General features: G+C 36.6%; 1 protein-coding gene and 1 long non-coding RNA gene across 12 annotated transcripts in view; one reads left to right on the forward strand and one right to left on the reverse strand.

The window, feature by feature from the left end:
* Positions 1 to 23,465, forward strand: part of LOC148127357 (uncharacterized) — an 826,567-nt gene that overhangs the window by 717,939 nt on the left and 85,163 nt on the right. The gene's annotated exons all lie outside the window — the stretch shown is intronic.
* The window catches only part of PAM (peptidylglycine alpha-amidating monooxygenase), a 156,904-nt gene that overhangs the window by 5,537 nt on the left and 127,902 nt on the right, over positions 1 to 23,465 (reverse strand). For all 11 annotated transcript variants that reach the window (XM_087927008.1, XM_026719558.2, XM_087927007.1 and 8 more), the window contains 8 exons: positions 22,395 to 22,524; positions 18,056 to 18,172; positions 15,764 to 15,836; positions 15,208 to 15,418; positions 14,253 to 14,453; positions 3,819 to 3,937; positions 1,884 to 1,983; positions 577 to 630 (listed from right to left, as the gene is read on the reverse strand). In XM_087927008.1, coding sequence (XP_087783134.1) covers positions 577 to 630; positions 1,884 to 1,983; positions 3,819 to 3,937; positions 14,253 to 14,453; positions 15,208 to 15,418; positions 15,764 to 15,836; positions 18,056 to 18,172; positions 22,395 to 22,524 — 1,005 coding nt within the window. The remainder of the gene's footprint in view (positions 1 to 576; positions 631 to 1,883; positions 1,984 to 3,818; positions 3,938 to 14,252; positions 14,454 to 15,207; positions 15,419 to 15,763; positions 15,837 to 18,055; positions 18,173 to 22,394; positions 22,525 to 23,465) is intronic.

Below are 23,465 nucleotides of genomic sequence, written 5' to 3' on the forward strand. Positions count from 1 at the left end.
AACAATTCCTGATCATAGTGCCAGTGGTTGGGATTCAAATGTTTTTACTACTGGTTCTGTGGGCGTAGCTTGGTGGGCATGGCTTGGTGGGCATGGCAGGGGAAGGATACTGTAAAATCTCCATTCCCACCCCACTAACCTGCTTTCCAGCTTTGTTCTGATTGGCTGGGACCTCTGACTGGCCCTGCCCCCATCTATTTTCTGACTTCCAGCTGATTGCCTGGGACTCGGGAGTCAAAGAATAGATGGGGGCGGGGCCAGTCAGGGGTGCTATTTGCTGGTTCTTCAAACTACTCAAAATTTCCACTACCGGTTCTCCAGAACTGGTCAGAACCTGCTGAATACCACCTCTGCACAGTGCTCAGAACAGTTGCAAACTCAAAGCAACTCATCTCGTAACAAATAAGTTCCATTTCATGCCTGGGTTTTGTTCCAATCTTGAAACTAAACAAAGCACAAAATCAGGGAAATCAGAACAGCATCTTTGTGGTCAGAATGTTTTAAGCTGAAGCACTTTGCACATTCTACACAGAATCAGCACCTTCCTCAGCCTAAATGGCAGAAATAAAGACTAACCTTTTATTTCCTGAATTTCAATCCCAGCCTTTTTAACAGACCGATGCTCCATTTCTGAAACACAGAAATTGCTTTTGACACACTGTGATGTCTGATTCATTGAACCAGTAATGGTCACCAGTTGTGATACATAATTGATGTTGCAAGTATAAGAATGCACAGCAACTCTACAATAGCAGGGGTTATACTATAAGTAGTATATAGTAACTAATACATTTCTTTCAGAATAAATAATGAAAGGTTTTCTATGAGGAAATCAGAAACATAAACCAAAATGTCAGCACAAAACATTTATTCTTGGCGTGTAATAGGTTGGCAGATGATTTATAACAATCACAGAAATTGTGATCTGGGAATCCTTACAGTTCTTTCATTCTTACCTATTTCTACTTTCAAATTTCTTCACTTTGTTTTTTTATGATGCTGTTAAAAATATAAAATGAAAAAAAAAATCTACAATAGATTATCCCTTGGTGGCTTTAAGCACAAAGATACTGATATATTTTCAGCCAACTTCAATGACCAAATGACAGCAAATATACCAGTGGGTACAACTTATTTAGGTTAACAAGATGTGAAAATGGCACAGGAAAATGAAAATCAAACCACTTGCACAGCAGAGTGACTACGATTCTCAGCTGGCCTGTCAATGGACATTGCATGCCAGATGCTAAGGAACAACCTGGGATGAAGAGCTCTCTTTAAAAAGATCATAAAGCCACACATGGTAACACAGCATTTAATATTGCAAATCATCTTGGTGAATCTCTGAAAGAGCAAAAGTAACAATTCCCATTGGTCTTGTTTGGATTTCAATACAAGTTTAGACCTTCACTTAGTCTAGCTCTAATGTTTCAGAGCATTACTTTTCCTTACCAACATTCCTTACCAACAGTTACTGAAAAAAATAGCTGTGTATCAACCACATTTTAATTCACAGTAGTTTTATAGGGCTTCTGAGAAATACAGGGAACAATCAATTATTAGCTATAACTCTGGCCAGTTTAAAACATTACAAATATATAATTTAAAAACACAGTTAAAACAAGACTGCCTGTACGGAACAACGATAACTTTTTAAAAATCATCTGGAGTTTCACAAACAAAATAATAATAATAAACCCCTTAACAAAATACAGCTTTAGGAGCACAGAAATCTTTGGTTAATCGATCAAATAGCATTACAACCTTTTTACAAAAATCTTGCCCCACATACATTAAGACATAATTGCACAGTAGCTTTAAGAATATCATCTTTTTATGTGGGAAGAGTAATGCATTGATGATCTAAGGCAACAATATCTTACTTTCAGTGGATGTGAATTTCCATACTGTGTTGGCATGAGCATCGCCAACATACACCATTCTGTCTTCTGAAGCAACAATGTCGTGTGGCATCTCAAAATTCTGTGAAGGTAAATAACCAACATATTAAAATAAGGAAGACATTGGAAATTATTCAGTAATTCAAGATGCAGAATTACAGACATTTAAAAAATAGTGTTTGAACTTTTTATCATAATTTGTATGAATTGTGAAAAATTCTTATGGTTTAGGAAACAATAAAATATACTTTGTAACTATAAATGGAAGTTTCCAGGAATATTTCATTCTTCAAAACTTTCTAGATTACTTCTAAACCATCATTCTTTTGATAAGATAGATGTTTGTGGGGATTTAACTGAACAATGTTTGTTTCTTGTTCTCAATAATCAGAAAAACACATAGATGGAAAAAGGAATTTATTCAAGTGCACTTGACATTTGTTTTAAGTTTTCAAAGCAGACAAAAACCTAAAATACTGATTAATTTTAATCTGATGGCAGGCTGATTCTACATGCATAGTGGCAGAAACAGACAAGCTGAAAATAACAGAAAACACTTACAATGTACTGACTTGCCCTCAGTGAAATATCTCTTCTTTCCTTACATTAACAAATCAAATTTATTTCTTGGCCTGTGCTCTATCTCTTTGTGGCTCTAGCCTAATTAAATAAAAGCCTTTCCATATGAGGCAATAAGCCACTGTGTGCTACATAAACTCTGAACCCGATACTGCATGTAGTATAGTTAAAGCTAAGTAGAAAATGGAGAGAGTTCATTGAAATATATTGGGAGACCATGTCCTCTTTTTTTCTTGAATTATTTTGCAGATTAAAAAAAAAATCCAAAGAGGACCAATGCATGCCTTTGAACAGTTATAAAGCATCAAAATGAGGCGTGAAATTTCTATTCTGTATGTTCATATTTCTAATTCTGTAGTTCATGTAAATCATACCTATAAAACTCAAATCAACAATAAGGTAATAACATCAAGTCAAGTCCCATAACAGAATATAAAACCCCAATTTCCATATGTATTCATGCATAACTATTAGGTTTACAATACACTTAGAATCCAGAAATCAGATTTCTTTACAGATAGCTTTTCTCTTTTGGGACATATTTTTCTCTCTAGCTGGCATTCTTGCCTTTAAGTTTTTCTAATAGTGTTTCATCATTCTCTGGCCACATGAATTTGCTGATCCTCACTAGACACAGATTAATGAAGCTGTTTCATCAATAAATTTAAATTTACCATCCTTCTGTTCTAGTGTTGGAAAATTCGACTACAAAATGAAAAGGGCAAGCCAAAAACAGTAAAACCAATTGCTTCTTGTTCAGTAATTAAACATACTTTCAGAATTTGGCAAATGAAGTTATTCACTATTGCCCCCACATCGAAGAACATCCAAAATCCTTAGAAGAACACTAGATGTAATCCAGTCTCCAGTGCATTACATTTAAGCAAGCATCTTATGCAACAGTTGATGCAGTCCAATGGACCACTTAGTGCTCATGTAAATCTTTAAAGGAGAAACATATGCTGATTTCTTATTGGCTATTGCCACACTATTATTAAAATAGTGTTGTAGTCGTTGTCTTGCATATTACTTTTTTTGGCTGAACTCTTTTAATAAATAATTCAAAATAGTTTTTCTGAAAGATCAAATCCCATGCGTTGTTAGGTTAAACATTTTAGAATTAAGTACCAGATTGCACTGAAATGTTATTCAGTGATATTGTTCTACTATGAGAATTCCATTACATAAGTTATAAGAATAGTTCCATAAAACATTATTTTGAAAGTATCTTGGTGAGATTTTTTGTAATGACATTTGAAATGTGCACAAGACGTAGAAAAGAAAAAAAGAGCATTCATGCATTTTTAATAATACAAGTCAAGTTTCACAATGTGTTACCTTTCTAAGTGGAATGAAAGTATCAATGATTTCTCCAGTTGAAAAGTTCATCACAAATGCTTGCACTGGTTCCCTGTCTCCAGGGTAAGGCTTTCCATTAACTGCGTACAGGAGGCCACCTATAAACATACACTCATGTTTTAATGCTATACATATAATGAAAGATTTATTCTTTCTTACAATCCAGTCTCAGCACAACAATACACAATTGAGAAAAGTTACACACCCATATTATTACTGTTTTCATTCCCCTAATGCTCAACTGCATGTTGAAAGCCATCTGTGATTGTTTTAGTATTGCTCACTCAGAATTCTAAGAACAAGGAGAATCCACCCTGACCCACCCTGCAGATTTTCCAGGAACTAAAATCCCTTTTTTACTCTGCCATATAAGAGAAAGTGTAAAAAGACCATGCTTTGCATTTGGGCTGATTTCCTACTATACAGAAGGGACAAACTGACAAATGTCATGTTCATTTTGTTTGAAATGCTGATAAAATGCTAGGATTCCCCTTATAGCAGGGGTGTCAAACTGGCATCGTCATGGCATCGTCACATGATGTACTGGGACTTTTTCCCCCTTTTCTAAACCAGGTGTGGGCATGGTCAGCACATGTCTGTCAAGGGCCTTGGAGTACTCATATCTAATGACCTAAGCACCACAGCTCACTGTAACAGCATTGCCAAAAAAGGCATTAAGAGTTGTAAACCTAATCTTATGAAGCTTCTCCTCCAGAAATATAGAATTGCTACCTAGGGCATACAAAACCTTTGCTAGACCAATACAGCTCATCTGTCTGCAATCTGCACTGAATGTTGAACATTAATATAATTGAGCGAGTCCAGAAGTATTTCACAAGAAAAGTACTACACTCCTCTGCTTGCAACAGAATATCCTATATCACCAGGCTTGAAATTTTGGGCTTGGACAACCTTGAACTATGGTTGGACTTAAGCGTAGTACACAAAATTATCTGCTACAATGTCCTACCAGTCAATGACTACTTCAGCTTCAACCGCAACAATACAAGAACACACAAACAGATATAAACTCAATGTAAACTGCTCCAAACTTGATTGCAGAAAGTACGACTTCAGCAACAGAGTGGTCAATGCCTGGAATGCACTACCTGACTCTGTTCTTACATCCTCTAACCCTCACTCCTTTAACCTTAAACTATCCACTATTGACCTCTCCCCATTTCTAAGAGGTCTGTAAGGGGCGTGCAGAAGTGCACAATTGTGCCTACTTTCCCTGTTCTATTGTCCCATTCATACCTATTTCCTGTATTCTTACTCATGTTCATACTTATGCCTATTATCTTGAAAGCAATTGACAAATCAAATAAATAAATAAATAAACAAACAAAAATAATGTTGCATTCAGCCCAAGGGCTGCAAGTTTGATAGCCCATGCCTTAGAGGACCTGAGTGTCAGGAGGAATAACGAAGCAAGTGTTCTGCCAGTTAGAAAAATGGAACCATAGAGCGTCTAAAATCAGTAAGTCAATTATTGCAAAATAGTTCACTGTTCTGCAACTAAGTTTGGAATTTCAGATTTGCAGAACTCTTAAGTTGTTTCTGTCTGACAGAATCTTTTTTGAGGAAGTAATCTTAAAATCAACAAACTACCAATATACATGAGCTCATTGCTTTTGCAACAGTGAATTAACAACAATCTTGCACCATCACACAAATATTATTCCTTTTAACTATGACTATTAGGCAATAATTAGCATACCTCATGGAGTACAAGTAGTATAATCTTTAAGGAGAAAAATGCATTGGAAAAAAGATTAATTGCTGAAACAGGATATTTATTATTAAAATGTACACATCACACATATATCACATTATCTGGAGTTTTCACTATTATGAATAGAGATAAAAGGTAGAAGTTCCCACTCTTTTGCTTTTCTAGAGGATTGAAGAGCCTGTTGAATATTAATGAAAAATAGGAATGAAATCTTCTATATTGTCCCAAGAAATGTTACAGTTGCATTAGGTTCCTTTTACTTCTCTTTTGGATTCAGAGTATCATTTACATCTTTTAAATGGATAATGCTTGGTTCAGGGATACTGATAAGACAGTGTTGTAATGGCTTAACATTTAGTTCTGAAACAGTAGAAGCAAGCACTTTAAAAACAATATGCTCCACTATAAAGGATGGATCGGAACCCAGACTGAGGTAAAACTAATACCATTCCAAGTCCCCCCACCCCAATTTTTGAATTTTAAACAAAGTTTCTTTTTCATTAAATTGACTGAATATTGTAAACAAAACAAAACAGATTTCCAATAAAGCACTATCACAAAGAACCTAGTCAGAGACTTAATCAAGATAAGCCCACTGAACATAAGAGGGCAGCCTTGTCACAATGTGTTCCTACAGTAGAGTGAATGACTAATAAACATTGTGGCAAGATATTATCTAGAAATAAATACTGCATAATGGCCTAAAAATTCTTCATGGGATTCAATAATTGTTCTTTGCATCCTTTTAAAATCCTTTTAATACCAGTAAAAAACCTATTTTTTTACTTTTATAGGGATTGTAGGTAGGTGAATACATAGATAACAAAATATAATAAAATCCAGCCATGAAAGTAAAATATACATAGGTAACTAACTCTTCACTGCATGTATTAATACTAAGGTTAGGAATCAAAACTGATATTTAATATTAGATAAGAAAAACAAATCACATTAATTTTAACTGAATTTTAAAATTTTATCCTCAGTATATTAATCAGCAGTATAAAACTGTAAAAATATTTTTACTGTACAATCTAATAATCTAAAGTATAAATGTTTTAATTGCTAATTTATTCATATAGGACTAAAGATTGATAGAACATATACGAAGGACCTTACTTATGTAGATCATAAGTTGCTTGTACACATTTATAACTTTCTGTAACTTATTAAACACATGGTCTTTCTTATTCTCCCATGAGCTGTTCAGAGCATCCAGTAGTGGGAGGTGCTTCAGTCTCTGCATGTCTAGGCTGGGCTTAATTTGTGGAACGTTCCTCCTCCTCCATGGGACTCCTCCCCAGCGTTCCCCAGTTTTGGCTCAGCCTTGCGAGAGATAGGCAGTGCTTGTGATTCTTCCTTGGCTGAAACAGGAAAAATTCTTTCCTTGCTAGCAGGTTTGAAAGTTAATCAGCTTGTCTTTAGAATCCTTTAGCCTTCTAATCGCATTGCAATCTCTTGACATTGGCTCACATTACAGAGATCGCTCGCATTACAGAGATCGCTCACATTACAAGGAAGTGCCAATTCGTGCCCCAAAGTGGCAGGAGGCTTTGGCGTTGCTCTGCATCCCCTCCCCACAACCGATCTTTCTATCCCTGCCATTCCGGCAGATTGCCGCAGAGTTTCTTTTACCCGAACAGCGGCGTGAGCTCTTTGCTCACAATGGAGTCGTATCGCTTTCCTTCCCTCTCTGAACGCCACTTGGAGTGGAGGATTCAAACGCTTAGTGCCTTCCACCCTTCCCTGCCATTTAGCCTTATAGGAAAAGCCATCGGAGGCTATTCCTTTACACGGTGGGAGTTTGCTGCTGGGGAGCGCGCCAAAAGATTAATGGCTGGAAGCCATCTTTTCTTACAAGACCTTGTGGCTGTGCGCCTGTATTCCATTTTGTGCTGTGTGAGGTAACTCTGTCCCAAGCAGAGGTTCCCTTCAGGAACAGGTGGACCATTATACCCTCGTCTTGGTTTTTTTCTACATTTGAGTCTATTCTTACAGTTAAAATGTTGGCTTAACCCTCACAGCCCAATCAACCCAGTGGCACAACAGTGAGCACCTAGGCCTGTGTCCGCCTGTGCAGGGACGCCTTTACCCTTATCAATCTGGGCCTTTAGGCGTTCTCAATTTGGCTGTTTGGTTTCTCAGCACTTAACATCATGCCACTTAATTAATATTCATATACATATTGCCATATTTATATATATTAGTGGTTATATAATAATACAATGACAACAACAACAACAATAACAACAACAACAACAATAATAATAATTTCCTCTTTGGTATAATATTTTAATATCAATAAAATATTATTACTGAGATATGACTCATTATAGATAGGTATTATTCAAAAAAAAAAAAACAGGAAAGGGGGCAATAAAAACATCATCAGGGCAACTGGTCTGTCCTCAGATCAGGCCCCTGGGTGTGCCAACCGTCTTCACAGTATTGCATTGTATAACAAGCATACTGCAATTCCAACTTCAGACAGTAGCAGCTCTCAGATCTCATTCTTGAAGGTCAAAGCCAAATCTCAGCACAAACCTAAGCAGGCTAAAGGGAATTCTAAAACTTCAGAAAGGGATGCTATCAGGAGCCATAAAGCTTTACAAAAACAGATAGATAAGTGCACACAGGAGGCGCACAAGGTCTCACAGGACTTTTCCTCCTCCAGTCCAGGTCCGTCTACCTCTTCCCACCCTCCTCCTCCCCATGATCTCTCCCTCATCCAGGCGCAGCTTGGCTCCCCAAGGCCAACAGGACCAAGTACCTGGGACACCGACCATGTGAAGGGCTCCCGAAGCTACATTCACTCCTATGGCTGCCGGTCTTCATCAGGACGACATTCTTTCAGAGGAAGTTCCAGAGAGGATGAAGGCCTGGATGGAGCTGGCAATCCGCCAGGGAATCTCAGCAGGTCTTCAACACACAGTTCTGACCAGGGAACATCCTGTGATCACCGATTATGATTCCCAATCGCTGAGGTCGTTGACCAAGTCAGAGCAGCACTATACCCAGGTACATTTACAAGGGGAAGTCCCCCTCCAAGGGCTGATTGAGGAGGAGGAGGAGGAGAAGGAGGAAGAAGTGGATCAAATTGATCAAATGGAAGAGACTGAATCAGGATCAATACATGACAGCAAGCCCCTGTCAGAAGCAGACCCCTTAGAAAGGGGAATGTCTGAGGATGAGGGCCTTGTTCCTGACCAACCTGTTTTTACAGGCTTATTCCGCCCACAACTTTTCAGATCTCTCTTGTTTAAGGCAAAAAATATTGCATGGTCAATCCAAGAGATCCTTTCGGGGAGCAGGAAACAGGTCCTTTCGGTGTCCAGGATAACTCCCTGGACCCGACCCCCATTGGTGGATGCCTTAAATTATTCACAGACCAATGGGACTCCTCAACTTCTGATTCCTGGGTCAGAGACATGATTAGATTTGGCCTTGCGCTGGAGTTTCAATCCACTCCCCCAGATTTTTTCATGTCGTGCCCTCTCTCCAGAGACCCAGTTAAATGTAATCTCATGGAAACAGCTACCAAAAACCTACTGAACATGCGAGCCATCCAGCCAGTAGCCACCAACCAACGAGGGCGAGGTTTCTATACACATCTTTTTGTTGTTCCCAAAAATTCGGGGGGGTGGGGGGTGGAGAGTAATATTGGATCTGAAATGTCTCAACCGTTTCTTAGTATATCGCAAGTTTAAAATGCACACCCTGCAATCTATATTACTTGGCATCAGAAAGGGTGACGTCCTCATGTCCATAGACCCGATGGAGGCGTACCTACATATTGCTATTTGGCCTTCCCACTATAAATTTCTGAGATTCTGTTATAATAACCACCATTTTGAATATGTGGCCCTTCCTTTCGGACTAGCTTCTGCCCCCAGAACCTTCATGAAAGTTCTCGCAGCACTAGCTGCTCATCTCCATGATAACCCCATACGACTCCAGTGTTATCTTGATGACATCTTGATTTTGTCATCTTCTGCTCATCAAGCAGTCAAAGATACTCAGAACACATTACAATCCCTACAACAACACGGGTTCTCAATAAATTGGAAAAAGAGTCATTTAACACCATCAACTCGGTTAACCCATCTGGGGGCAGTCATAGATACGGTGGAAGGCAAAGTTTACCTGTCACCAGATAGACTAAATAGCATTCAGCAATTAGTCAAGGAGATCAGGGGTCTTAAGAGGGTGTCCCTAGCGGAACTATCAAAATTGTTAGGCAAGATGATCTCATGTATCTCTATCATCCCTTGGGCCCAGCTCCACACTAGATCCCTCCAGTGGTTCCTGCTCCCGTACCAGCGCTCCGGCCGAAGCAACTCCAAATACAAGGTCAAGGTACCATCAAAGGTCCGCATATCTCTCCTCTGGTGGACCAGACCAGTCATCAACAGAGGCTGCCTCTTCAAAGAGCCACACAGACTTACCATCACCACCGATGCCAGCCTGTTTGGATTGCAGCTTTGTCTATCAGACAAGATCTTTGTGTTTTCCATTCTGACCGGGTGGTCCTTCATCCTGATCCTACGTTTATACCCATAATTAACTCAGTTTTTCATAGGGCACAAGAGCTGATACTTCCTAAATTTTGTCCCAAACCATCCCAAAGGTTGGAACTACAATGGCATAGGCTTGATGTGAGGCAAGCATTGTGAATATATATCAACCGCACAGTGGCTTTCAGAAAAATAGAAGCCTTATTTGTGTCATTTCAGCCCAACACTCAGGGATGCAAGGTCTCACTTTCTACAATAGGCTGTTGGCTATGGGCCGCGATAGCGAAAACGTATCAGATTCAATCCCTGCAGGTGTCCAGGGGCATAACAGCTCATTCAACAAGGAGCGCCACAACACCAGCAGCGTGGGCCACACAGGCACCAATAACTGAAATTTGTTGAGCCGCAACCTGGGCCTCTCCATCGCCATTCATTAGGCATTATAAAATAGATGTTTTTGCATCCGCTGAGGCCTCCTTTGGCCGAAGAGTTCTCCAACGGGTCCACAGGGACCAGGAGGAGATTTCAGGCCAGACAGAGTCCCTCCTGTAGGACAGGCCAAGCTTTGGTATGTCCCACTACTGGATGCTCTGAACAGCTCATGGGAGAAAGGGCGTTGGTACTTACCTGACACGCCCGTTCTCTTTAAGCTGTGAAGAGCATCCAGCCCCACTCTTTTTCCATCTGGTGGGGTCCTGTTTCGGCCAACAAATTGTTAGGGCATTGAGGACGAGGGCGTTTATTTCTCTCTTCTTTGCCAAAACTGGGGAATGCTGGGGAGGAGTCCTGTGGAGGAGGAGGAGCGTTCCACAAATTAAGCCCAGCCTAGACATGTAGAGACTGAAGCACCTCACACTACTGGATGCTCTTCATAGCTCAAAGAGAACGGGCATGTCAGGTAAGTACCAACGCCCTTTTTATATAAGTAAAATAATGTAAGATTCCTCAGACTGACTTGGAATATGCAACAACAAAGAAAAACTGGATTTTCTTCAAATATCATTATAGAAAGTAAAGTGTAATGGCACATGGAGGATAGGTTATTTCAACTGAAACATCAACACAAGGGCAGGTTCAACGAGGTATGGAAACCAGTAATTAAATCTCTTATTTAAAAATATAGAAAATAAGCTATTTAATCCCAAGAAAAAAATGTTTGTTGAAATGGGAATAGCTGATGCCATCAGCTGGTTTCTACCCAGGGTAGTTAGATTGTACCTGGATAAATGCTACGTGAAGGCTTCTCTCAATCAATTGTGATTGTAAGTCAAAAACTACCCATTCAACAATTCCAATTGTCTTGTGCAATTTAGTCTTTCTATCCTGACATGTTTCCACAGCAATATATTTTTCTGGTATTTCTACTAAACCAGAACAACAAAATACAAGGACCAGGCTAAAAAACTAAATGTATTTAATTTATTTGGAATAACTTAAAACATGGTTACTTGACATGTATTTAGTAATTTTCCACTTCTGTCACATTACAATTTATAATTCAGCAGGAGCTTTTGAGGGGCCTCTGAGGGCCACACCTTAAACTGGGGAAGAGAGGCACAGTTTCTCTTTTGGGAAATGCAACATTTAGGATATCTCATACTAAACTAGAATTATTTTCCAAACATGTTGAAACACTATTTGATTTTGATCAGGAGTTTTAAGATGCATCTTTATTACTTGTTGGAATTAATACATTTAGGTTTATGCTGTTTATCTGTGTACCTGCAAAACATTTAAGTACTGAATTTTATTAAGGCTGAGTTTCAGAAGAACTGGTCTGGATTTTGTGTTAGGAGCAGCTCTTCTATTCATTAAAGCAGCCCAACTTTTACAGGCTTCTACATGTTTGGAAAAAACAGGATTGTGGCTTTAAGAAGTTTAAGGAAGGATTCTGTCAAAAGGACAGAATACAACTTTTTTTAAAAAAAATAGCTGTGTCGCCCAGTATATTCTTAGGCAAGCCTGTCATTTCTTTTACCAAAGATACTGTCAATTTCTTTATCTTACTCTTTAAAACAAATCATGCATCATAGAGATATTTCAAATGAGGTCAATATCCTAAAACGCATTTCAGAGTAGACACTGCACTATTATCCATAGAACATTTAGCTGAAAAATATCAATTTGTAATACAGACAAATAGTGAAGACAACAGTGGAATGATCTGAATATGACAAAGGTCAAGCAAGATAAATAGTCACTGCAAGTATTTGTAAAAACTTCAACAGATGAAGCATATATTCATCTTAGTAGAAGAAATAATTAATAGACAACCATCTTGAAAGGGAAGCAGCAAGTCAGGGTAGTTAAGATAACATTCTGTGAATGATGCAGAAGAATAAAGTTTGCTGAAGAAAACATTCTAATTATAATATAATAAAGATATTCTTAAGCAGACTTGACTTCGGGGGACTGCTTCCATGCAATTTTCTTGGTAATGTTACAAAAAAGATTTGCCATTGCTTTCTTCTAGGGTTGTTTTGTATTTATTTATTTATTTGTAATTTAGCAATCTACCCTACAGCCTGGAATCTTAGTGGTCACCCACCAAGTACTTAGGGCCTTATAAAATCTCTTTTAAATCTCCCAGAACTCTATGATTACCTCTATTAAAGCAACTCAGGGCACAAACTGAATGGAAGTAGCTTGACACAATGTGAGAATGAAGCTTCTATTCCCCGTCTCCATGGACTTACAGATAACTTCAAATTCCATCATTAGTTCAGTGAAACCAGCATGCTAAAATTATCACACATCTGGGACAAAACTCAGCCAGACTGCATTCTGCTAGCTAGGAAAATGTAAAGTCAAAGCAGTGACCTGCATGGATGATGATCAATGTCATAAAAACTATGAGAAAAATGACAGGCCTTTCAAAAAATGAAAACGCTGGTTACTTAAAAAATGGTAACTTAAAAAAAAAGACAAGGTAGCACTAAAGAACTAAAGAAATATAAATGATGCAAACATGCATTCTGTGAAGCACAGCTCCAAAGATATTGAAAATAACAATGACTTCATAAATGAGAAAACAGAGGAGTGTTTGGACTACTGAATAACAAAGGAAGAATGAGTTTGCAAATAGATTGTTAAAAGTATTTGATATGGATTGAGAAAGACCCATGCTTAAACTTCCTATTTTAGTGTGAATCAAGTACTCTCTCTTTCAGTTGAGACCTCACATGGCTGGGTTTTTTTTTGGAGATAAATAGGAGAGTCTGTTTTGCCTTGAGTTAGTAGTGAAACGGTGGTATATAAAAGCAGAAATGAATACATAACTTTGCATGTTCATTACACAAGATATGGGACCGATGCTGAAATAGCAACTCATTTTCAAGTAAAAATATGTGAGGAACTGAGGCTGGTAGTGGTAAAAACCAGTTCAGCAATGGTAAAACTTTCCATCTAAAAAAAAAGGAAAATGGAAATATATATGTATGTATGTATGTATGTTATTTAGGTTTCTTCAGGTATTTTCCCACATCTTAATATTTGTACTTTTATTATAGTGACGTTTCAGCAGAATCTCATCTGCCATCCTCAGGCTTGTGTATTGGGTTCTTTTTAATCTCGTGTGTCAGGCTTGGCAGCCATTTTTTGTTTTATAATGAGGATGGCAGATGAGATTCTGCCAAAACGTCACTATAATAAAAGCACAAATATTAAGACGTGGGAAAATATCCGAAGAAACCTAAATACCAAACATATAAATACCCACGAAAACATATATATATATTCATTCTGAAGTTCTCGCGGGTATTTGTATGTGGATCTTTGGTTATTCGGGTTTTCTCCCGCGTAAGATTGGCAGTAGCTAGGCAACGTTTCGATGAAGTCTCATTCATCATCTTCAGGCTTGTGTCTTCGGCTCTGTGCTTCTCAGAGTGAAGTTTAGGCTCTGTTTTTCCTCTCATAACAAAAATTCTGGTTTGGAATTCCATTTCTCTTCTTAACAAATGGCTGACAAGCATAGTTGTATTCATTTATATAGCAAAAACTCCCCTTCCCACAACAGTTTTCATGAAACTCAAGCATTGAAAAGGAAAATCTGCTTGTGCTGACAATAATTTAAAGTTATTTTTTAAAAAAACTAGAGGAAAAAATATTAAAGAGCCACAGAGACCAAAAGAAGAGATGATCAGTGCAACACTTTTTCATATTTACCTGGAGCGTAAGCAACTGCAAAAACTTCTCTTCCAAATGATGGATGTCTGATCTCTCTCACAAAATTGCCCGTTTCTGGCTTAAAACACTGAATCCGACCATTCTCTCTGTCAGCTGCACATAGCTGACCAAAGTCAGATGCAAGAGTTAAACTGTGAGGGATGCTGAACTGGCCCGGTTTAGCATGACCTACAGAAGTCTCTGAAAGAACAGATATTCATTTTGAATATGACAAACTAAAGCTACTATTAATGGTTACATTTGAAGAAAAACGAAGTGAAGAAAAAATGTGGATATCTTCAACTACTGCAACTTTAAGTCTCTGAATAAATATAATTAAGCATCCTTTCCCCTTATTCTTGGGTTAGTGACTGAATTTAACAAAAGGCTGTATGTAAAAGAATTAAAATATTTGTATCTTGAAAAAAATCCAAATATATAAATGATTAAAATATGATTTAATATTTTTCCACCATACACTGAGTTTTTATTGGTAAATCTTACTTTTAGGGTTGCTTAAACTCAGAATGTAGGTGGTATCTCACACTTAAGGTATATGCATATGGAACTTCTTCATAACAATGGAACTTATCCATTTAAATTATCAATAGCACTTAAAGTTCCTTATAAAATAAGAATGTCTTACTATTAGAAATACATTTAAAAAATACATAACAATCTACTCTCTGAAAACCTTAAACCAGTATTTATCAGCTTTAGCAACTCTAAGGTGTGTGGACTTCAACTCTTAGAATTGGCTAGGAATTTTAAGAGTTGAAGTCTGCATATCTTAAAAGTCACCATAGTTGAGAAACACTGCCTTATACTCTCAGATCTCTGATTTCAATCAGACTTACAGAGAGGGGGGAATAGTAAAATCTGAATGTTATCTTGTATATACATTGTTATAGCCATTCTCCAAGGAGAAAAAAAAAATTAACTTTCTATTCTATACCTTCTCCCCATTGCATGACAAATATTCCATTTGGAGAGAACTGAACAATACGACTATTACAGTAGCCGTCGGACACATAAATATTCCCAGTTGCTGGATCCACAGCTACATCAGTGGGTTGGCAGAAGTGATAGTTGTCGCTTCCAGGTTGCAAAGCCCTCCCTAAAGTCAGCAAAGGAGATTCCGCACCATTTGATGCCAGTTTGAACACCTAACAACATAAAAGAATAAAGAGCTTCAGTTAAGTGAGACTAATACAAAAATGCTATAGCTTACAGGAAGATCAAACATTTGACCTGGAGAATATATCTTTCTTTAGAGAACAGATGAATAGACATTAATATTTATGAGATCATTACACAAATCCATTGTAAGAGCTGGATTCACAGTTTTGGTTTTTGTTTTGTATAAAAGTCAACCCATACAATAAAAAATGACAAATATTTTCCTCAAACCACACTACACTAAAACAAATATTGTATCCAAAGTGTTAGTTAGAGACAGAAAGACAGTAGATTTGGGTTTTCTTGTTAATATATAAACTATTTCTACATACCTGGTGAAGAGCTACATCTGTCACCCAGTAGTTACCATTATTATCTATACTCAAGCCATGAGGTAAATAAAACCTGAAAATAAAAGAAAGTAATATGAATGAGGAAGAAAGCATTAAAAACTGATTTTATTTAGTTGTTTAGTTCAGTTGTTTAGCTGTTTCAAGAGGTGGAACTAGTGTTATCTTATTTTGAAAGAAACATTACAGCTACCAAAATGTGTAGTCTTTTTCTTTTTTCACTTAATTCACCTGTCTTTCACTTAATTCACCTGTACCTGTGACAACTGCAAAAGGTCAGGTCCACACATCAGGGTCCAATTAAGCTGATCAATTAAACCTATTTATTGCTAATTGTGCCTATGCACAGGAATCTTTTCAACTAACAGGTAGCACCTACTTAGATTTAGATAAGGGTCAGCAGAATTCAAGTGGGGTTGGATTTGATTTGTTGTAGCTACATAGAGATTCTGGGCTGATCTCACTTTTAACTCCTCCAAGTTCTGCCACTCTTTCTCCTACAACTTGTTATTTGTTCAGAATGGCATAGGGTCTCCTGCTTCAGCAGGGACTTAGTCTACTCTAGACTCAAGGTCTCTTCTGTTTATGTTATTCTGTATTGTCTAATTTGCAATTAATTGATTTCATTTAGTGTCAACATGATGCTACAATTACTATGCTTCAGAACTGATAATCAGATAAAGGTCACTAGAAAAGGAAGCATTCCATCTAGGTTACGCTAGAGGCAAGCACAGATACTTTCTTTCCATACTATTGATGTGTGAAAAGAAACAGCCAAAATATAAGGGAATTGTGTAATTCACAAACACGTTACTGAAACTAACCTAGTAAACTCTCAACTGGAATTGATCAGTCATCCCTCCTGCTCCTAAAACCCACAGCTGGTCTAGAAGCATATTGCATTTGACAATATTGAACTGCTGAATTATGTCAAGAACATTAATTTATGGACAAAAAAATACCACTCTGTTTATCTGAAAAGTTTTCTTCCCCTAATTCTGCCAATATATTAGATTAACTGAGAATATGTTAAAGAAGCAGGAATTTTTTCTATTTAAACTAACTGATGGAGGTCATCCTCCCCTTGAATAAACATTGTGTTTGAACCTTTTAATTTGGGTTATTAGAGGTACAGGAAACAAATGATTCAAGAAAGTATAATCCTTTGCAGATATTCAGCTTGAAAAAGCATTGATTTAATTATTTTATGAAAATATGCAAAGAGTATGCAAAGAAATCCCAGCCTCAACAGTTTCCCAATACATCTGTATTCCTTTAGGGGTTGACAATCAATGTTCCCTGGATAATATAAGCATGTTCAGCTAAACATGTCTACAGATTTCATTGAAACTGAAAGTCTTGGTAAGATAGGATTCTTTATCATGGGGAAGTCTTGTAAATGTATTCAGCTTAAAATTCCCTAATGAATCTTAATTGACAGTGGAGAAAATTTTGAAAAGATGGGCATGCAATAACATTCAGGATAATTTGCAGGAATGATTTCACTAAAACCTATTCTGAACCCTGATACATGCAGACTAAAAAGTTACCAAGAGCCAGGAGAGTACACTGGATGTAATGAAAGGTCAACCTTGTCACAATCTTTATCCCAAAAATTGTATTCATATTTGATGCTGTGACAAATCATGTCACTTAAGCATAAGAATGTTTTGGAACTGCACAGTTTAAAAGATGCATGAAAACAAATACATACCTAGAGGGAATACAGAAGAGAAACAATGCCTACTTTGCTTACTAGAGTGATCCAGGGTAAAGGATCACACCTATTTCATGCCTAAAAAGAACGTGTCAGATATGGGGGGAAAGTGATTTTTGCACCACATTGAAGCAATATAGGATGACTTTCAATTCCATCCCATAGTACTTAATTGAGTGATAGAAGTACATCTACCTCACATAATATTTATAGCCAGGTCAAGTGTAAGCAGACATTTGGCAAGCCTTCTGTGTCCCTATTTTTTTTCTCCAACATAGATATAGCTAGAGATAGATAGATAGATAGATAGGTGGCTAGATAGACAGAAAATCAGACAATATATATATTTTTTATTTTTGACTGGAGTTGTATTCAAATAGTCAGTAAACAGTATAGGCAAAAATAAGAATTGTTTCCAAAGATGCTAGCCAAATTGAAGAAATTTCAGCACAAAAATAGATTAGTATACACAAAATAAAGCAGAATTAATCAGTTCAAACTGATCAAACATAAAGAATACATCAAAGTTGTGGGTTTTTTTTTTTTAAAGAGCTTACATATTTCTTCCTGTGGAACGAAGAATTGTTGAAGTACTAGCCTCTACTACAAGAATGGTATTTTCTTTAATTGGTCCAAGTCCTTTTTGTTGATAAACATAGCTGCTATTGAATGAACTAAAGTTAAAAGAAAAAGAAATACATGTTAGCATACACATGCCTTCTCAAACATATACTTGTTGGACCATATTTTAGTTAACGTGAATTAGAATTCTGGCCTGGAATACTAACATTTGGCCGTTTACAACTGTGTCGCCAGTAAAAGGGTATTTTGTGACTGGCTATGTTTAACATAGCATTCATTTTAGAAATATCCAAGTAAATACAGTAAATCTGTGAGCATACTATAGTACATTGTAATAATTTTAAAGTATGCCTATCAGTTCCAAAGACCAAATATCCCATAAAATCTCAATCGACCTCACAATCCGTCAGGGTTTTAATGTTTTTCTCTATCTACTTCTTTTAAACTGTGAACAGTCTTTAAATACTTTAGATTCTATTAAAACTTTTTCCCTAGCTCAGACTCTTTCTTTAATAACTACTTCTCAGACAGAGTTTTTAAAGAGTCCTTGATACTCTGAGTTTCACTGATTGCTTGCAGACATTTCATTACCCAACTAGATAACACCATTGGTGCCTGATAATAGCTAGAAAGCTAGGAAAATAGCTTTCTAAGGTTGACATCCAGTGTTTGCTTCTTTCAGGAACTCTCCATGTTTCATCCTGCAAGTCTTTCTGTTAAGAACATATATGTATTCCTGCATTAAAAATTTATACTGTCCCCTTCTCACTAATGTGACTCAGAGCTTACATTTTAAAATATGTATATATTTGAGCTTTGTATTACAATATTGTCAGCATAACCGTCACCTTTATGGAAACAGCTGTCTAATAACAATCTTCTTTGAAGGCTTTTTTTCATGACTTTTCAAATATTATATAAGATATAACAAAAAGTCAGGAAAAAGCCTTTAGAATAGGTTCTTACTAGACACTATATGCATACACAAACACACTTTTATAGAAAGCAATATTAATCTTAAAACTGTATATTCTTTCTTCCCTCCTCCTCTAGTTTCTACATCAAATACTTGATTTTAAATGCACTGTAGACCTAATAAGATAACCTTTCAGTGTTTCAATCTAAACTAGAATTAAAGTATTTTGAAAATTCTATTAGGATCATTATAAGTTATATACTTGATATGACACATTGATGCCATTATCTCCAGAGAAATTATTAATTATATGTAACTACATTTCCCTAAAATTGTAAATAGTCTTTTGATATAAGCGTTAGGCATTGACTGAAATATAGCATTATGGGCATAGTATTATTCTTTCTCATATATGTATAACTAAAATGCTAGAATGCAACACAAAATACAAACTACTAAAATTGCATGTGAAGTAAGACTGTAAGAATAAGGAAGATATTTCTTACATTCTCCTTACAGAAACAATCAACAACATAGTAATTAAGAAAAATCCACAGGAGTTGAACAATTACAGTTGTTTTACATAAATTAATTGTCGGGCTCCATTAGGGATGTTAGATAAACTGAGTCCGTCGGCACGTTTGCAAGAGCCACTGCAGCCTGCCGCTATATACTTCTTGGATTGTTTAATTGCATCCGATGCAGCATCGGAGGAGCGGGACATTTGAGGGGATCCTCAGTCATCAGTGACGTGAGGGGCAATCCAGGAAAACCCATCCTGGTTTGACAGCTCATGGGCGTTGGAGGCTACTTTGACGATTTCGCTGAACTGAAGAAACTGAAGCCAGCTTGTGTGACTGTTGGCCCAACTGTAGTGATGCAATGAGTGATGGGGGGGATTTTGACTATCTAGTTTACTCACAATGAGATAGGATTCATAAGCGAAGGATAGGTTACAAAGAAGAAAACACTGGCCATATTAGGTATAACTGGATGGTGGGAATAGGGGGTGATTAAAGGGATAATTAGGGGCCTGTACAGGAGATAGAAGCATTTAGGTGGGTGTGTATATACCTTTAAATAGCACTGGAAGCTAACCTAGACCAGACTGTATGCCATTCTTGCCAGATGGAAAGTTTGTTGTTTGACATTAAATACATTGAAACCTGCTTTCTGTTGTATGGTGGTTTGTGTGCAAATTTGCGAGTTTTCAAAGACTGGCTGAGATTAATTTACTTTTAAGTATATTTTTTATTATTATATTAATTAGGTCACCATTCTTATTTATAGAAACCCTTCTAAAGAAATGCTTAAAAGTGACATTAATAAATCCACAAGCACAAATTCCACATAAATTCAAGAGCACCAGATTGACTTAGTTCATCTATGAAGTTCTGTGACTGAATAATTTCAGTTTTATTTTTTAACAATGAATATTTTCTGGAAAGCCACGAAAGGAATCTGGGAGAGAAGACTAAACCAGTGTAAACTATTAACTTATTGAGAGATAAAAGAAACAGAATTTAATCTTTATTAATTTAAATAGCATCGTATTCTATTCCAAGTTAGTCTAAGTTCAGATTTAATAACAGCATATTAAATATATTTTATTTGTACATAAAACGTCTTATTATGGGGAAAATCCACTTTTTTGAGACATACTATTAATACACTATCAAGATAGATAACAAGGTTACAAACAGAATTTCCAGACTTGAGGCATGTTCCAAAAACATTTGTTTATCTGTTATTTGGCAGGATTCTCTTGAAGTTGCTATCTCATCAGAATAAAGGAAAATGATCGAGCAAAAGAGCATGCACCCTCAAAGGCAGCAATTTAAAGAACAGATTGCTTTGTAAATTTGACAGTGGCTTCACTTGTTTGGGGCAGAACACTGCTATAGACACACAGCACCAGATCCTGATCATAGAACTTTAAGGGTAATACTAAATGAAACTGCCTAATATTTTCAAGCAGCTGCTATATTTACTTGCAGGGATGCTCAGCTTTTATGTTCATGTATTATTAATATATTGCTGCCATTTTGTACTCTGCCTGAAGCACATAATCTGTTTGCATCTTTCTTGTTGTATGATGGGAAAGCAATCAACCACAAAGAATGAACTGAATTCCTAAGGCTAATAATTGAGTACCTTTATGACTGATACAGAACAATTAATAACTCTGCATTAATTTTCTGATTATGTGCATATTTTGAGTCAAGGCTGTTAATGAAGGCCAATTCTCAAGGGGGAAAGGAAACTATTCCATATGATAATAAACATTCTTTCTTCAATGTTATTGCCTTCCTCTTATTAAATAATATGCTCTTATTAAAAAAAATTATTTACAAATCTCTGAGGGATTCTTACTGCAGAAATGTACAAGGCTCTTTTATTTTTACTTGCTACCATTTTATGCTATGTTGAAAAGGTAACTATCAGTTATTTATAATGTCTTGATCTACCTGAAATAAAAATGCCATCCTTGACAAATACTGACATGCTTGTGCCACTGAAAGTTGCATGATCATACTACAAGTAAGGCAAATAAACCAAAATATTTCCTTATTTATTCTGGACTTTGAGGTGTTCTGATTAACACTATCAGTTCAGAAAGGCTGGCTGTTTGGAAGACAGGTCCACTTGGAAAACCCGAGTTACAATAAGGATATTTTAGAATAAGAATAATAGTCAATGAATTATTAGTGTTTAAAATGTAAACCAGGGAGAATCAGAATTAAGTTCTACTCAGTCATGAAGCTCACTTAGTAATTTTGAGCCAGTTACTCTTTCTGAACCAATCACACAAACTTATTATTTGGGAACAATATTAAGCGGAAGTGTTTTGAGTTTTCAGAGGAACATAAATGGAAACAACAATGAAAGTACATAATGAGCTTCCATCTATTCTTTTACAACTTATAAATAATTCATTAAAATTATCCATCATGCTTTTTTTACATTTGAGCAGCACTTTGAAACACTGCAAAATCCTGGTTTAGTGCCTGTTACTACATGGTTTTACTACGTGATTATGGTCCCTGGTTTAGTATCTTTTCTAGATGGTAGCTTTGTTGTCACTATCAACGATGATCATCACTTCCATAGGAATTTGTAATATCTCTCAAATTATAAAAAATCAAAATCCTATTAAGGAAATTAAAGAGAGATGAACATCATAATATTTTTCTGGATGTATTCAAATTAACAGCCACTAAGTTATGAAACCTCATTATGAAAAAAAAATCTTGATATTTTAAAGTGATTTCAAATAAAATCACCTGCTTAAGCAGGTGATATAACTTGAACTCACACACAATGGGCCAGAAAAGAATCAGATTAAAGAGAACACATGAAAGCATCAAAGATACCTATATAGACTTAATTTTGCTTACTTTGCATCCCACACATGGTCACCTCTGTGAAAGATGACTAAATTGTTATTAGGATCCAGGGCAAGACCAGAAACTTGGCCTAGTTTGAGGGTTATGCCTGGCCAGTCAGCTACTTCTTCTATCTTTAAACCTGAAAACAACAACAAGGAATATATTTATTTTATACATTATGATAATGTGTGTGCTACTTACAAAATGTGTACAGGTAGTCCTTGACTTACAATCATGCGTTTAACAATGGATCAAGGTTACAAAGGCCTTGGAAAACATAACTTACAACCCATCCTCAATGCATCCTTACAATTGCTGTACCACTCCCAAAATCACCTGATCATTATTCAGGCTCTTGTCAACTAGCTTGCATTTACAACAGTTGCAGTGGCTTCTGGTCATGTGATAGTAACTAGATTCCAGCTGGCTTCTGACAAACAAAGTCAATGGATTTGCTTAACAACTGCGTGATTCCCTTAATGATCTTGTGATTCACTAAAAAAAAATGGTAAAAATGGACATAAATTGGGCCCAGTGACATGAAGACTTGCTTTATGACCACAGCAACTCATGATGGAAATTCAAGTCTCAACTGTGAGAATCTATATATATCTGTATTTTTGCATGCAATGTTATGATGCATATAGTATAATAATGACAACATAGTTAACCTCACATTTTAAATGATTTGCTGGACAACCAGAAGGAACATACTCAGGATGGTAGTGACCAAAACTCTGCAAGCCATAATGTTGTTACATAACTGAAATGAATTAACCTGGCCAGTGTTTTTTTATTCTTAAAAAAAACAGCCTCAACATAGATCCCTCAGCAGTTTCCAAAAGCATGAAAACCATATCTTCTTTCAGAAGCGTAATGTAAAATGAATTCATCTCAACCTTTTTACTATATCATCTATGCTGTAAATGCCAATATTTCAATATTCCAATAAGCGAGCTGTCAGTAGCAATATGCCTGCTTACAACAGAGGGAGACAGCAATTGCTCATTCCATCAATTTGGCAGGAATAGTAGAAGCCATAATTTGATGACTCCCCCTCAGATTCATTTCCAAACAAAC

The sequence above is a fragment of the Pseudonaja textilis genome, chromosome 2 (assembly GCF_049901715.1).
Source record: "Pseudonaja textilis isolate UNSWEBS1 chromosome 2, rPseTex1.2, whole genome shotgun sequence".
Taxonomy (NCBI): domain Eukaryota; kingdom Metazoa; phylum Chordata; class Lepidosauria; order Squamata; family Elapidae; genus Pseudonaja; species Pseudonaja textilis.